This window comes from Oryx dammah, unplaced genomic scaffold (assembly GCF_014754425.2).
Source record: "Oryx dammah isolate SB20612 unplaced genomic scaffold, SCBI_Odam_1.1 HiC_scaffold_26, whole genome shotgun sequence".
Taxonomy (NCBI): domain Eukaryota; kingdom Metazoa; phylum Chordata; class Mammalia; order Artiodactyla; family Bovidae; genus Oryx; species Oryx dammah.
Window position 1 is genome coordinate 21,504,621 of NW_024070210.1, and position 15,707 is coordinate 21,520,327.

Genomic DNA, 15,707 nt, shown 5'->3' on the forward strand with positions numbered 1-15,707 from the left:
TTCAGGGACTGTAGCCTACCAGGTTCCTCTATCCATGGGATTTTCCAGGCAATAGTCCTGGAGTGGATTGCCATTTCCTTCTCCAGGGGATCTTCCCAACCCAGGGATCGAACCCAGGTCTCCCGCATTGTAGACAGCCACTTTACCGTCTGAGCCACCAGGGAAGTCAGGAAGAGCACCTACCTGCCTCCACCAGCAGCATCTTACCCCTCTCGGTGCTTTCCCCAAACTGTGCTTCTGGTGATGTGCAGCCCAACCTCTGAACTCATAGGCTAAGGCTACGCTTCTTTTCTTTTTTGAAACCCTGGCTTCCAAACATACTCCACCAAAATAGAAGAGACCACTCACTCAACCAGTATGGTAAAGCAGCAAACCAGTTTAGAGGACAGAGTATACCGGACTTCCAAAGTTTCAACAGAAGTGGCGCTGCAAGTTTCAAAGGAAGGAACAGCCTGGTGAGCCCAGCAGACATGAAAATCTCTCTCTCTACCTCTCCTCCCTCCAGACTGGCCCCGACGGGCTGGCCGAGGCATCATGTAACAACAGTGATCACGGCCGCACCCTAACCCCACATGGCATGTGCGCCATTTCACATGTAGCGAGACTGAGGGACACTGAGAAACGCCTGGAAAATTACACAACACGCGAGCGACAGAACTAGGGCTCCAGCCAGCCCACCTGGCCCAAGAGACAGCATCCTTGACCTGACTATGCCATTCTGTCTCCCCTGCTTGCCTCAGGTCTTCGGGTAGACACCGCTCCCTCAGAGAGGCCTGTCGCAGCCATCCGCACCTGAGCCCAGAGCCCTGCCGGTGGGTATTCCAGGGCAGCAATAGCAACCACGGGGAGCATCTTACAGAATTGGAGCCGGCACCATCGCAACCCTCGGCAGGAGCTCAACAAGAAACAGTGGACATATCAGAGTCTAAACCGCCCCATCTGCATTCCTCCTGGTGCAGAGTCCTGTTCCTGGCTGCAGACACCCGCCTCTCACTGGCTGACCATGAGGACCGACTACATGCGACAACTTCCAACAAGAGCCAGTCCAGTACCCAGTTCCTGAAAGTCCTCCATGGCATTACCTATCTGCAGCTGCCCCACCCCACCCCCGGCCCGCCTTATATCATCAATACACACTTGCTAAATGAGTTGATGTTGCTTATGAAAACACGAAACCCAATCTGTTCCACGGCAACCTTGGGTGTTGGGTCTGGAACAAGTCCACAGGGTTTGTGTATCATGATCTGCAGACAAAGAGTTCAGGTTCCCCAAGGCAGGAATTTCCCAGAAGCCTTAATGAGCTACCCAATCCCTTCAATAATTAAAGACGGTCAAGACTCTCGGAATCGGAATCCTGTTCATAGGGAAAACTCTCTGACATCCTCCCAAGAGAAAGGGCTGAGACCAAGAGCTCCTGCTTATACCACTCAGCAAATACACACGTAGCCTAACTCTCCTTCCCTCAGACCTTATTCATTCTAGTGGTACGGGGATGGGTGCTGTCTCAGAGGAGCTGACTTTGAACGGAATCTTAAAGGATGAAGTGAAGGGAGAAGGGGAGGGACGGGAGACAGCGGGCTTCTAGCTAGAGGAAATCTAGCCACTGAAAGAACAGGGTAAAGACAGGCTTGAAGGTTCTTGTGCTCAGGGAAAGGGAATAAGGAGTCCCCTCAGCCTTGACTTTAAGCACAGAGGTAGAGGGAAGGGAAGCCAAACCCGTCCAGCAGCCATCTCCCCCTCCAATGTCAGGCTGAGTTTAGAGCCAGCACGGTTCGCACGTGCATTATTCCACAGGACTTCACTCCCCACATGTAATGAAAGCCTACCTCTCCTCCCTCCGCATCACCCAAAGGAGCCCTCACTGGGTTCACAGACTCTCGCTCAGGCTGAAATTTAACACAATGGGTGATGAACTCGTCTGGGCGGCCTGCCCAGCCCCACTCCTTTCCTCTCAGAAGACCCCCCCCCACCCCCCGCCGCCACTACATTTACCCTCTAAAGCATGAAGACACTTCCACATCCTTCTCCACTCCCAAGAGGATGGGCACAGAGTATTACGGGGAACCACTAATTAGGCTGCTGCTGCTCACAGGGCCAGGGACTCGTCCTACCTGTCCTCACACACAAGATGGACCATGACTCTGCACAGGCCTACCGGGAGTGACCCCTCCCACTCCCACCTCCCCGGGACGATCCCTGGCCTGATTATAACAAAGTACAAAGGGCACTGTCCCTGCCTTCAAGGAGCTTCTATAAAGCCAAGAAGAAAGAACATGAACTAAGATCAAGTTCCACTGCATGATGGGGACAAATCAGGGCCACACAATCCACTGATGTCACCAGCTAACTTCACAGGCTATTAGTCAGCAATCTGGAGCAAGCGTGCATCGTCATCAGGAGCCTGAGTGTGGCTGCACCGGGCCCTCTGCAATCTGGCCTCCAAAGTAATGAGACCAACTGGGAAGCAGAAACACCCAAGGCTCCTCTCCTGTTGGCCCCGCACCTCGAAGTGTCGAGACAGGTGCTCGGCAAATATTGACAGGCGGCTCCCCACGCCCCGTTTGTCCTTGTCTGGAGCATGACAATCCCAACGACATTCTCTTAAGCCTCTCACTGCCAGAGTCAACAAGGCTGAGCTGTCAGAACTCAAGCCAGTGATAATAAATACACAGGTCCCGCCTTCTCCCAGGGAGACCTGTATCTACTGAATGTGAAGAACTGATAGTCAGGACATTTGTATTATATAAAGTGTCACTCGCTGGCTACTCAGAGTAACAAAGGCCAGAGCAGAATTATTTTATAATCTTGCAGGAGTTCTTGGCGATAACCTCCTGAAACACATTTCCCCTCTTTGGCTTAAACAGCTAAAATACTTTTTGTGAATTTGAAAAGAAAAAAAGCTGTGCAAAGAATAAACCTTAAAGAGAATCTGTTTATCTTCTCTGCACTACTTCCCAGAATTCTGAATGATTAAACAGTTGTACTTTTAAAAGATTTGGCTACTGGCAAAGCTAACAAGTTTAAGCAGTTAAAACAGGGGGAAAACCTTGTCTCTAGGGAAACAAGTAAACCTGGGTAGGAAAAAGGCTCTTACAAAAAGGAATGCTGTCAAACACAGCTAAGGAAAGGAGGAGGAGGCAAAAGCACCACCAAAACAGAGAGATGAGAAGAGAGTTCTTCATTTTTAATTCCATCTTGTATTCTCCTAGATGTGTTTAGAAATTCTGTAGAATGTAACCCTTCATTCACAACACTGTGCTGATGAAATACCTCTTTAAAGAGCAGACCCTTGGGGGACTTCCCTGGTAGTCCAGTGGCTGAGAATCCACCTTGCAATGCAAGGGACATGGGTTTGATCCCTGGTCAGGGAACTAAGATTCCCACATGCTGTGGGGCAACTAAAGCCCATGAGCCACAACTGAACCTGAGTGCCACAGCTAGAGAGCCCATGCGCTCTGTAGAGCCTGTGCCCTGCAACAAGAGAAGCAACAAGGTGGGCCACAACTAGAGAAAGCCCACGCACCACGACAACGACCCAGCACAGTCCAAAAGATGAAAGAACAGACCTTCAGCATTCTCATTTTGTTAAGGTTTCAAAAAACGTCTGGACGTTCCTAACAACCAGCAGCTTTGAGGGAACCCCAGCTCTGAGATGCCAACAAGACAGCCTCACTGAAGGGAAGGACTGGCTGAGATGGCACAGCTGACCCTCAGCCCCGGCACTGCAAAGGGCTGCTGCTGCTCTTTTCTGCTTGGCTTCCTGTGCGAGATGCCAACATGTGGCATCTGAGAATCAGGGGCATGCGAACTGGAAAGAACTCGTCCACATGTGTCTAAATATACTCAGGATGCTGCACTGAATTGAATCCGAAAGAATCCAAAAGAGATGGAAGAAACAAGGAGCACCTTCCAACGGAGCTAATCAGCTATGGTGTCAAAAGTGTAGAATCAACTGGTGCTAGAGTCTGGTCCTCACACCTGGCAATTACTTCTCTGTATACCAGTCAATGTCCTTAAGTGCTTCACATGAACTATCTAATGTAATCCTCACAACAATCGTATGAAGTAAGATAATCTACTGTTTTCCCTATTCTAGCAAAACACCGACAATGAGGTCAGCAAGATTATCCAAGGTAATACAGGCAGTGAGGCACCGAGGCAGTATTCACTCTCTTCATGGAGAGTTCAAACTGTAGGTTGGCTTAAGGTGAGGTGGGTAAACAGGGCAGGGAGATCCAGCAGCAGGCATCTGTCTCAGTCACACCGCATCATGGAAGAGTCATCGCTCAACACTGCCGTTCCTCTAGGCCCCAAAGCTGAACACAGGCAGCCAAGGTCACTCCTGATCTGGCCACAGTCCAGGCAGCTGGCTACACCAGTATCAGCCACCTGGAATGGGAGGACTGCTCACACCCTCGTAGGTGCTGCTGGGGTGACGAGGAAGAAAGGAATCTCCCAGTCGGTGAGAGGTGGTGAAAGAATTCATCTACAAACCTACCTAGAACAATTAAAAGACTCTGAGCACTCACGTAGTTTTTTTTTTTTTAGCACCTGTGACCCTCTTTTACAGAAAGAGGTGGGTAAGGATAACCTGTAAGCTTGTAATTAAGGACCAGGGTAGTGGGGCACCTTTGTTTTGGTAGGTGGAATTTGTGTTTAATGAGGCTTTAACCCAGAGGAGAGCCACTGAGGTGTTCAGTCTGGTAGACTTCTGGCTTGTTTTGTTTGAAAGTTACAATGCAAAGCTCATACCATGCGCTGGCGGTGTTCTAATCATGGCACAACAATCAGCACGCAGAGGACAATTTCTCAATGTCTTTTCATGATGCCAGGGTTCAGCCAGCTCTATAATGACCCACTCAGCCTCCTACCACAATCCCCAAGTCTTTTTATAGTCACAGGTAATTACACCATGGAGAGATTACATCACGGCCTCAGCATGGTTGGCAGCTGACAGGAAGATGCTCTGCGGATGTTTTGAGAACTTCATTTAGCAAACAATTTGCTGTGGTCCCTATTGTTCCTTTCCAAAAATAGAACTGCCTTGGCAAACCCTGCGCCTGAACTGGGACCCAAACAACCAAGGGTCATTGCAGAGAAGAGCAGAAACAACCAGAGTCAGACAGGGTAACCCAGAGATGACCCCTGCATCTTTCACCCAGGAAGGAAAACAGGCGGTGTCTCTCTTCCTCTGTCAAAGTTATCCTCCGAAGGATGCTGATCTGAGTGTGCCAACAGAGAGCAGTACAAGCAACATGTCTCAGAGAAGCCAGCCACTCAGCAGAGGTAGTGTGGTTCTCAGCAAGAGCATGGGCAACAGAGTCAGACAGACTGGGTACAAATCCCAGCCAGCTTCCCCGCCTACAACTGTCTGCCTCTGTGCAAGTTACCTAAACTCCCTCGGCCTCGGTTTCTCATCTGTAAAATCGTTACAGGACCATGTAGATCACGGGCATTCTGAGAACTTTTATGTGATAACACAGAGCCTGATACACAAATAATGCTCCATACACATCACTTCCCTACCTGTCCTCTCTTCCCAGCTCAGTGTATGTTACCTCTGACTCCAAGTCCCTTCAGAGACAGTGAGGTGAGCCAGGGCCACCTGCCAACATCTCTGCCACAGTGATGCTAAGGGCCAAAGCCACACCATCCCCCCAAGAGCCAAGCTCTCAACATTTTCCATCTTCAGTGAACACTAAGCACCCAGCTTTCTCACTCTGCCTTCCTCGCTTTAGGTGCTTGCGTGATTTTGAACACAGCCATTAAGTGTCACGGCAACATCTTAAAGGGGAAAAAAAATACTAAGTTTTTCAATAAAATTGCTCAGAACAGGGAGAGAATGGAAATTAAAAGCTTTTTATATGAGTCAGCAAGGCAGCTGGCTTGGGACCATCCAACTATGCAAACAGGGAAGGCGAAAGGAATTCTGGACATAATCAATCCTTCCTTAACTGGTCAGGTTTGATACTTCCTCCCAATCCCTTATCCTCAATCCAAGAAGTGACTCTACATCTCCAGTTCTGTTTTGCTTTTTAAATATTTATTTACTTTATTTGGCTGCTCCAGATCTTCGTTGCAGCATGAGGAATCTTTAGCTGTGGCATGCGGGATCTAGTTCCCTGACCAAGGGTCAAACCCAGGCCCCTGCATTGGGAGCGTGGCCATTAGGCCACCTGGGAAGTCTCTCTAGTTTTGTTTTTTAAAGACAGAAGAGAACGTCATCCACATGAAGTCTCCTGCCCAGAGTGACTCAACAGGAGGTCACATACCAAATCTGCTGCTGTTATTATTTCAAATTACACAGAGTACTTTATATGTCAAGTGCCATCCAATCATTTTATTAGTCCACACTACACCCACCTAACATCCTCGAGTGTTGTATTTCTGTTTTATAGGAGACACCAAGAGGTCAAGTGATTTATCTGAGGTCATACATACAGCAAGTTTCTTAAAGTCACAAGCAAAGAGACCTGGGAGAGGCTGCTACACAGCGCAGATCCTAATTCCTCTCCAGCCCAAAAGGCAAGTTGGGTAGCACGAGCACAGGCCTTCTTTTTAGACCTGGTCTTCCCCTGCAGATTGTGCCCAGGTATGAAGAGTAAGACATGATTCCTTTTGCCACTCTGAAAAAGGGAACTTTCAGTAACTCTGTCTCTGCTAAAGATATGACCAAGGGGCAAGCTGAACCCGATCCTCTGTAACCCTGTCTCCATTGTAACTCCAAATCGATGGCTACAGATAAGAGAAACCAGGACAGAAGACTGAACTAGGGACATGACATACGTCACTTTACCTGGAGCTTTACCCCAGAACTCTCAAGCGCCTCTTCATGATGCTTTTCTTCTAAACCTGAGCAGTTACGACCAACACAAGGCATGCTCGTGGTATTCACCACCCGAGACTACGCAGACAGCCACCTCCAGAGGATGCCTGCGGACCTCTGTCCAGTGAGAGTCCTGCAGTCATGTTTGTGCCAGGACACATGAACATATCTACTGGAGCTCTCTGGGTAACAAGCTTCTCATTTAGAATGCCTCTGGAACGGGTGTTTAAGAGCAGCTAAAGGAACAGGTAAGAAATGCAGGAAGAGACCTTTCCTGACCTGAATGCCTTTCCTCAACTTCAGATTATCTGAGAGTCTTGTTTTCTTGGCAAGCTTGCCCGACACACCGCTCATGGCAGGCTTGGCCATACAGGTGTGCTCTGGGTTTCAGGCCAAGCTGTGGGTACCTCCTTCCACCAGAAACCACTCCAGAGAGGAAAAAATATCACAACTTCAGGCACTCGAACAAAGCAATGGTGAGACCCCTTCCCCTGTCCGCACCCTGCTCAGTGCCAGTACATAGGTTTTACGGGGAATAAAAAGACTGGGTGGAGGCGGTGGGATGGCAGGGGAGGAAGGATTCTTTGCAGATGGGGGAGAGAAAGAAAACAACAGAGCCAATTTTCCCATCCCGGTCTGAGCCCACACTATAGACTTATATTTTTCCATACTGGAGAATAATAATCCCTTTATCCAGCCAGTCTGGAACCATCAGTCCCTGATAATTGATTTCAGACCCTGAATGGAAAGCTGGGAAGTTGTGGGTAGCTGGAAAATGGGGTGGGGAATGGGAGGGTGGGGGGAATCCCATAGAAGAAAGTGGGGGGTACAAGGGATGGCCCGATGAAGCTAAAGAGGCTGAAGGCAGAAGCTCTGCACTCACTCGGCCACGCAACGGCGGGACGCCTTCCCAGCAGAGCCGGCAAGAGCATGCGTGCTGGTGCGCCAGGCACTGGGCGGGGCTCTGGCCCCAGGGCTGCCGTCAGCCCGACCCTGGGCCAGTGCCCAGCCTCTGAGGTCCGTCCCAGCTCTGCCCAGTCCCTTATTTCTTCTTACTCTGACAGCCACTCCATTCATACACATTCTTAGTCAGCATCGCTTGTTCTGGGCTGGGGTAAGGTGGCAAACCTCCTCCATAAAGGGCCAAATATCTTAAAGTGTAAATATTTTAGGCTTTGGGGACTACCTGGTCTACGTCACTATTACCCAACTCTGTCATTACAGCACAGGTGAGGGACCTGAGGCTTACAGAAGCAGAGACTCGTGCTGGGTCACAGGACTAGCGAGAGCAGGACTGGGCCCTGAACACAGGCAGAGGATTCCAAAGCGCGCATCCTTACCTGCACATCACACTCTGAATCCTACACCTCGGTCCCCCACGTGACTACGGTTAGGGGAGGGGGGTGGTCAAGTCACCCCTGGCAGGATCCTACACCCCCCATTTCCAGCTGGCTCCCTAGGTCCCTTGGAGCCCCCCTGCCCACCCCCCAGGACTGGCTCCCGGCTGTATCAGCACCAGCACCGAAGCTGCCACCTTCTGCTCTCCCATTAACTGCTCCACAAGCGGAGAATCCCCTCTCCCAGCCTTTGGGAAAACAACGGTACTGAGTCTTCCTTCGCATACTCAGGCAGCAGGCAGGGGCTTACCTGAGGCAAGTCCGTCTCCAAGGAGGGTGCTAAGGATCACCAGGGGAAGGAATACTCCATGTCCCGCGGAGGCCACGGCAAACACTGAGGTGCTCTTTGGTGCTATCCTGCCATGGCACATCTTTTATCCGTCCAAGTTATTTTTAAAAGGAAAAATGTAAAAGCCACAAGGAAGAACTCTGAAGTCAGCCTCAGGTAGATTCACCTAGTGAAAAGAAAAAACAAGGACATAAGTGAAAGCTTTAGCCGTACGTTAGTTATAATAGGGCTTCCTTTATGATAAGGGAAGCCACGGTCACGTACAAAGTTGAAAGAATTCTAGCAGCTGAATCTCTACTGCCAGGAGAAGAGACAAACATGTAAGTGGCTTTTCAACTCCTCCCTGGGGAAATGCCAAGGCCCATAGTAAGCTGCCACAGGCGTGGTTACCACCTGGGAGCCAGATCCTTGTGACGGGACAAGGAGACCAGAGCTGGCTCACCTGGGGATCCGTCAAGCTGGGCAAAGCTTTCAGAAACTGCCCTGCTGCCTGCCTGCCCTGGGGGCTCTAGCAGAGAGGAGGAAAGAGATGGCTGTTCACGTGAAGAGTGTTGCACCAGAGTTTGCCTCTGCCTTTGCCACTGGACTCACATAAGTTCAACTAACCAGAAAAAAAAGAAAAAAAAAAGAGAGAACACATGTGTAAGAGGGAGAAACACACCGCCTAGAGAAGGAACTCCACAGCCGGTGCCAAGAGCCCCTGGCTCGGCCTGCTCAACCACCAAGGGCTGCAGGAGCCCCTGGGGACCTGGCTCTCCCCACCAATCTCAAAAATGGACTAATTACTCAAGGCTCACCCAACACACCTGCGACCCCAGAGGCTGCATCTTTTGGCTTTACGTGACAAACACTGAGGGGAGAATGAGGCGTAACTGTTGACTAGCCCGACCATCCACTCTGGCTCAAAGACTCAAAGAATAGGAACCAGTATCTTTAAAAAAGAAAAAAAAAAATCAGGGATCAAGACTTCTAAGGGTTTTTTCCCACTTGCTTTCAGGAAAGCAGAAGGGTTGATCATACATTTTTATATAGATCTATTATATTCTACTTAACTCATTTGATATCATTTATCCTAGTTTATAAAAGATATTCCAAATATAAGATTACACTTCCTCCTTAAACGCCATACACACCTTTTTCTCCAGTAAGGCTTTATGTAAACAGATAAGCAAGCCTGCTGCTGCTGCTGCTGCTAAGTCGCTTCAGTCGTGTCCAACTCTGTGCGACCCCACAGACGGCAGCCCACCAGGCTCCTCCGTCCCTGGGATTCTCCAGGCAAGAACACTGGAGTGGGTTGCCATGTCCTTCTCCAGTGCATGAAAGTGAAGGGTGAAAGTGAAGTCGCTCAGTCGTGTCCGACTCTTAGCGACCCCATGGTCTGCAGCCTATGAGGCTCCTCCACCCATGGGATTTTCCAGGCAAGAATATTGGAGTGGGTCACCATTGCCTTCTCCGGATAAGCAAGCCTGCCATCTACAATCCCAATAAAGGATATCCCTGAGGGATATCACCCAGCCCTGACTTTAATCCATGTATGAAGCCTTTGGCTCAGGCCTACACAGCCCTTCTAAAGAGAGGTACTGCAGACAGCAATATGAACTGTCTTAGTCTAAAGGAAAAGCAGCTATGAGGGTCTTCAATGAGCATGACCAAGGGGCTCACGGAGAGAGCTAGCCACTGGGTCTTCATTCACCACCCCTAAATGGTTGGGACTGTAGAGTCCTCTGTCCTCAGCTTTTACCTACACTCCAACTTGGGCCTTCACAGCTGTAGAACAGGGATGGTTTGTGGAGAGGCCTAGGGATGGAATCTGCTAATGACCCAAAAGGGTACACAAAACCACATGCGTGTAAATGTGTAAAAACAGTTATGTAGCTAAGAATGGTAGAGTCAGAATGCCAGAATTCGAATCTCTTTCCTGTGCTATCACTTGTGGCCAGTTTACTCTCTGAGCCTCAGTTTTCTCATCTGTAAAATGGAGACAGTAACCATACCATCATCTTCATAGGGTTGATATAAGGATTCAGTTCAGTTCAGTTCAGTCCCTCAGTCATGTCCAACTCTTTGCGACCCCATGAATCGCAGCACCGTCCATCACCAACTCCCGGACTCCACCCAAACCCATGTCCATTGTGTCGGTGATGCCATCCAAACGTCTCATCCTCTGTCGTCCCCTTCTCCTCTTGCCCTCAATCTTTCCCAGCATCAGGGTCTTTTCAAATGAGTCAGCTCTTTGCATTAGGTGGCCAAAGTATTAGAGTTTCAGCTTCAACATCAGTCCTACCAATGATCCCCTTAGGATCAGACAAAGTGCTCAAAACAGTGCCTGGCACTTTGCAAGTCCTCAGTAAACAATGGCACCTGTTACTGTCATAATTATTAATAAGATCTGAGCATCAGAGAGAGACCTTAGAGGTCATCAGGCTTCATCTCCTCTTCTGAAAGAAGCCAGAACTAAATTTCAGAGAGTTAAAGGTTATGCCCAGGCTGCCAGCCAGTTAGCAATGGATCCCTGGTGCTGCCACTGTGCATGCAGCCACAGCTGGTAACCTGGGCAGGCACTCACCGCCCAAGGGAAGAACAAGTGGGTCACAGAGGATGACACCTGCTCAAGCCACATTACAGTACTTCTGCAGGGAATGGACGAGGCCAGATCAGGGTGGTGCTCAATGTTCTGTGCATGAGTGGAGGGAGAGTCAGGAAAGACTACCCAGGAGAGGGGATGATAGACAGACTACTAAACGATGTGTCCAGTGAAGAAAGAACACATCGAGTACAAGTGGCTGGGAGCGACAGACCCCTACACTCCCAGGAGACGCTAGAGGCAGGGGCTAGGCTAAATTTAAAATCGATCCTGAAGACCAGGACTTCCCTGGTGGTCCAGTGGCTATGACTCTGTGCTTCCATGCAGGGGCCTGAGTCCATCCCTGGTCAGGGGACTAGATCCCACATGCCACAACTAAGACCCGGTGCAGTCAAATAAATTTTTAAAAAATTTAAAAATTAAAAATAAAAACTTTATCATTGAAGACCATGTGGAGCTTACAAGGATTATCCACAGAAGTTCTAACACCAAATTCTTTCAGGAAAATCACTGTAGCACGGATTTTAGAGGACTGGTTACCAAGTAGGAGGGTAACTTGGTACGAGGGAGGGTTACCAAGTGGTAAAGAATCCTACATTTAGCATTTTATAATTAATGTAGGGGATTCCCCATTGGCTCAGTGATAAAGAATCTGCCTGTCAAGAGGGAGACCTGGGTTCGATCCCTGGGTCAAGAAGATCCCCTCAAGGAGAAAATGGCACTCCATTTCAGGACTCTTGCCTAGGAAATCCCATGGACAGAGGAGCCTGGTGGGCAACAGTCCATAGGGTCGCATTGGACACGACTTAGCAACTAAACAACAATTAAAGTAGAGTTCTCTGGAGAACCATGTGACAATATCTAGCCCCCAAATGCACATATTCTCTGACTTATCCATTCTACTTCTATATTCTATCCTCAGAAACCACTTGTGTGCAATGATACATATGCAGGATATTCAGTGCATTATTTATATTTGCACAAAACTGAAGGGGACTAGTTAAATAAGTTACGTAACAGAATACACGCAGTGGTTTAAAAAGAACTGGGCGGTTCAGTCTGTACTAATATGGAATGCCTTCCAAAGTTAGTATGTGAAGAAAACCATATGTATGTGTGTGCATGTGTTTTTAAAGGATAAACACGTGTGCATATGTGCATACACACACACACACACACACACACACACTCTTGTATGCACTGAAAGTCTCTCTCTGGAACTGATGTACAAGAAACTGGTAGCTACCAAGTGCTATCAGGGAGGGGAACTAGGGGTGAACAGGGGAGAAGGCTCACTGTTCACTGAATGTATTCCCTTTTCATCTCCTTGAGTGTTGTATCTTGTGTATTACCTAATCAAATAGATAAAATAAAAATAAAATTAATGCAGCAAGGCCTTCCCATAGGCCACCCATCTCCTTCCTCAACAAATGAATGGACATGCCAGTAAATCTGATTTTCCCTGCCAGGAATACAGTCAGTTGCAGGGCTCAGCACAAGGGTCATCTCCTGGGGGAGTTCTTTTCTGACATGTCACACCCACCTCCAGTAGAAATAACCCTCTTCTTACTCCCCAAGTGCCCTGAGCACCCTACTCTGACAGTACCTCTATCAGGTGATTACATCTGTTTATCTGTCTTACCTCACCAGGCTCAAAGTTCCTGAAGGCAGGGACCATGAATTACTCAACATGGAATTTTCAAAAGCCGTCACAGGGCCGGGCACCAGACAGGAAGGCAGCAAATGTCTGCCAAACTCATGAATACTACGGGGAGAAGCGAGTATAGAACTGGGGGAAAGATGCATACATATAAGCTCATGTTTTGTTTTGAAGAAACAGCTGGTTCCTCCCTTACTGTTAAGCAGGCACCTGGGCCAAGGGACTAATTCCACCATGAGTCAAAGACATGATCAAGTGCAGAACAAATGGGGTGATGGAAATTCGGGCTCTGCAAAGAGAAAAGATGAAAAGAGGAGAGTCAAGGAATGTTCACACTCAAGGCTGAGCCAAGGGAGTGCTTTAGAAATAACTTGGAGAAAAGTGAGTCCCCACGGCCCCAGAGTATGCCAAAATGGGAAAACTCAGCTATTATAGAGAAAGGATCACACTACATCTAATCATTTTAAGAAAGGATCCGCTTTGAATGCAGAATTTTAAAAAACTGTCCTTGAATTGTGGCTTTAGACCAAGTGAAAAGAAAAACACTGAAAAGAAATTAAGACTGAGTATTCATTACTATCCCTAGAAAAAACCTATAGGCGAAAAATTGGGGAAAAAAGAAATTCATTTCACTTCAGTATTTTGGGGGGGGTGGGTTGTTTTAGTGACCACTTCCCCTGATTTAAAAAATTATGATTTAGAGAAAGAAAGTAGAATGGTGGCTGTCATGGGCTGGGGGGAGGAAGGAATTGGGAGTTACTATTTAAGGTTTTGTCAGATGAAGAGAGTTATGGAGAAAGACAGTGGTGATGGTTGTTTGACATTATGAATGTACTTAATACCACTCTTCAAAATGGTTTAGAAGTCAATTTTATAATATGTGTGTTTTACCACAGTTAAAAAAAAAAAAACTGGGAAAAAATTATGATTAAGAGGAACTGGGAACTAATCATGCTTACTTCCAAAGCCTGCGCTCACACCCATCCTTACAAGGCATGTAGCATCTAAACCAGACGTGAGGAGAGAGGAAAGGACCTGGGGGGGACCAACTGCCACCAACCAGCCTGCTGGTCAGGAATGCTCTCTGGCTTCTGTTTTCACACCTAAAAACAGCTCTAAAGCCTCTCTCAGCCACAGAATCCTCCAAAGCACATCCATGCTTCTCTTTGTACAACTCACTTCTTCCGCCAACAGCCAGTGTTCCCTTCCAAAACGTGAGGTGAGGAAGAGTCATGGAAAAACCTACATTCACCCTTCTGATTCTCCTCTTGGGATTCTTGCTGCCACCTCAACAGCCTGTGGTAAAAGGAGACCACCATGATTTGGATTGCCATCGGGCCCCTCCCACCTCTGTGAACACAGAACGTCAAAAGCTTCAATGACTGTGCCCTGCTGAATGTGACAGTCGTAAACATTCATTTCCTGTCCAGAGCCAAGAGGAAGGACACTGCCCTCACCTCTGCCTCTGCTTCCTCATCTGTAAAATGGAAGCTGTGAGAACCAAGCTTGAGTTCTCTCACTGCTGCTGCTGCTAAGTCGCTTCAGTCGTATCTGACTCTGTGCGGCCCCACAGACGGCAGCCCACCAAGCTCCCCTGTCCCTGGGATTCTCCAGGCAAGAACACTGGAGTGGGTTGCTATTTCCTTCTCCAATGCATAAAAGTGAAAAGCCAAAGTGAAGTCGCTCAGTCATGTCCGACTCTTTGCAACCCCATGGACTGCAGCCCACCAAGCTCCTCCGTCCACGGGATTGCCTTCTCCGGAGTTATCTCACTAGTTTCTAGTTAAGGCTCAAAAGAGACAAAATGGAAGGGACTGCTTGCTCTGTGAACTGGTAAGACTCAGGCCTTCTATTCACAGTCTCAGCCTCTAAGCCAAGAGAGCAGAAGGTGACCTGAGAAAACTGCTCATGAGAACGATGACAATAAGCATGCCACGCCTCCGGGGCTGAGGACAGCCTGTAACACGAGCTCCGAATTCACATAGTTTGCTTACTTCTTGTTGCCATAGATGCTTCCAGATGAACCAAAGAGCCTGCTAAGATTAAAGGTATCCTAAGAGTCACCCTGAAAAATGGCTCACAGCCTAGACAGGCAGCAGCAGCAGCAAGGGGGAACCTTGGAACAGCCAGGGCACCCAGGGCCCAGCTCCTTGTAGCCCCTGTGTCTGGGGCCCATTCCTGCACGCACTGCCCCATTCTCCCTGCTCCTCAGGTGGAGGGATATCACAGTCCTGCTGGAGGCGTGGTCAGGTCACACTCTACTGAGCCCTCCTCTGTGGAGGCTAAGGGTCCTGACTCAGCCTCGCCTGCCTCCCAGAGGCTACCTGGGTTTCTCCATGGCTCAGACTCAGTTTATATGAGTCACTCAGGATAGGTTATTTCCTAAGTCATGGCCATCTCTCCATTAGTTATAAGGGTAAGTGAACAGGTAAGACCAACAGAAATCCTTTCCTTGCTTCAGACTAGTCTGGAAAGGGGATGGTGGTGATGGAGAATCTAGAATAAGTTTGTTCCTTTGATTAACCATCTTCACCAACCCCCATACTACCGTGTGATGGGGGGGAAGACAACAGTTCATAAAGTCAGAACAGAATTTAACCCTTGCATTTCAGATTGTTAAGTGTTAGCTCTCTGTGGAGTTCAGAGCTCCTCAAAGGGTGTGATAAGAGTAGCGAGTGTGCCGTGGGGCCCTCCTTGCCTCTCCCTCTCTCCTGGTGGCGTCTCCCAGCTTCACTCTCACTCATCCTGATTTGGCTGGGCCGAAGCAGCAAAAGATACCTAAATGCCTCCCACTCCTCCCCCATAAAATGACAAAATTACTTCTAGATGTCTTCAGTTCACTTTTTTCCTCTCTGGGGGTAAATGGCTCCTTCCAATCTTGCCAACCTCTGTATCTTCCCCTTTCTTTTATGCCACCAACAGCTGAGTACTTCAATAGGCACGAAGTTGTC

At 48.5% G+C, this 15,707-nt stretch overlaps 1 protein-coding gene across 4 annotated transcripts in view; it reads right to left on the bottom strand.

Moving 5' to 3' along the window:
- The window catches only part of SUSD6 (sushi domain containing 6), a 98,361-nt gene that overhangs the window by 42,715 nt on the left and 39,939 nt on the right, over positions 1 to 15,707 (bottom strand). For 3 of the 4 annotated variants that reach the window (XM_040226203.1, XM_040226201.1, XM_040226200.1), the window contains one exon: positions 8,474 to 8,678. In XM_040226203.1, coding sequence (XP_040082137.1) covers positions 8,474 to 8,594 — 121 coding nt within the window. In that variant the 5' untranslated portion in view covers positions 8,595 to 8,678. Of the gene's footprint in view, positions 1 to 8,473; positions 8,679 to 8,954; positions 9,114 to 15,707 lie in introns of all 4 variants that reach the window. The other variant, XM_040226202.1, reaches the window with a different exon arrangement.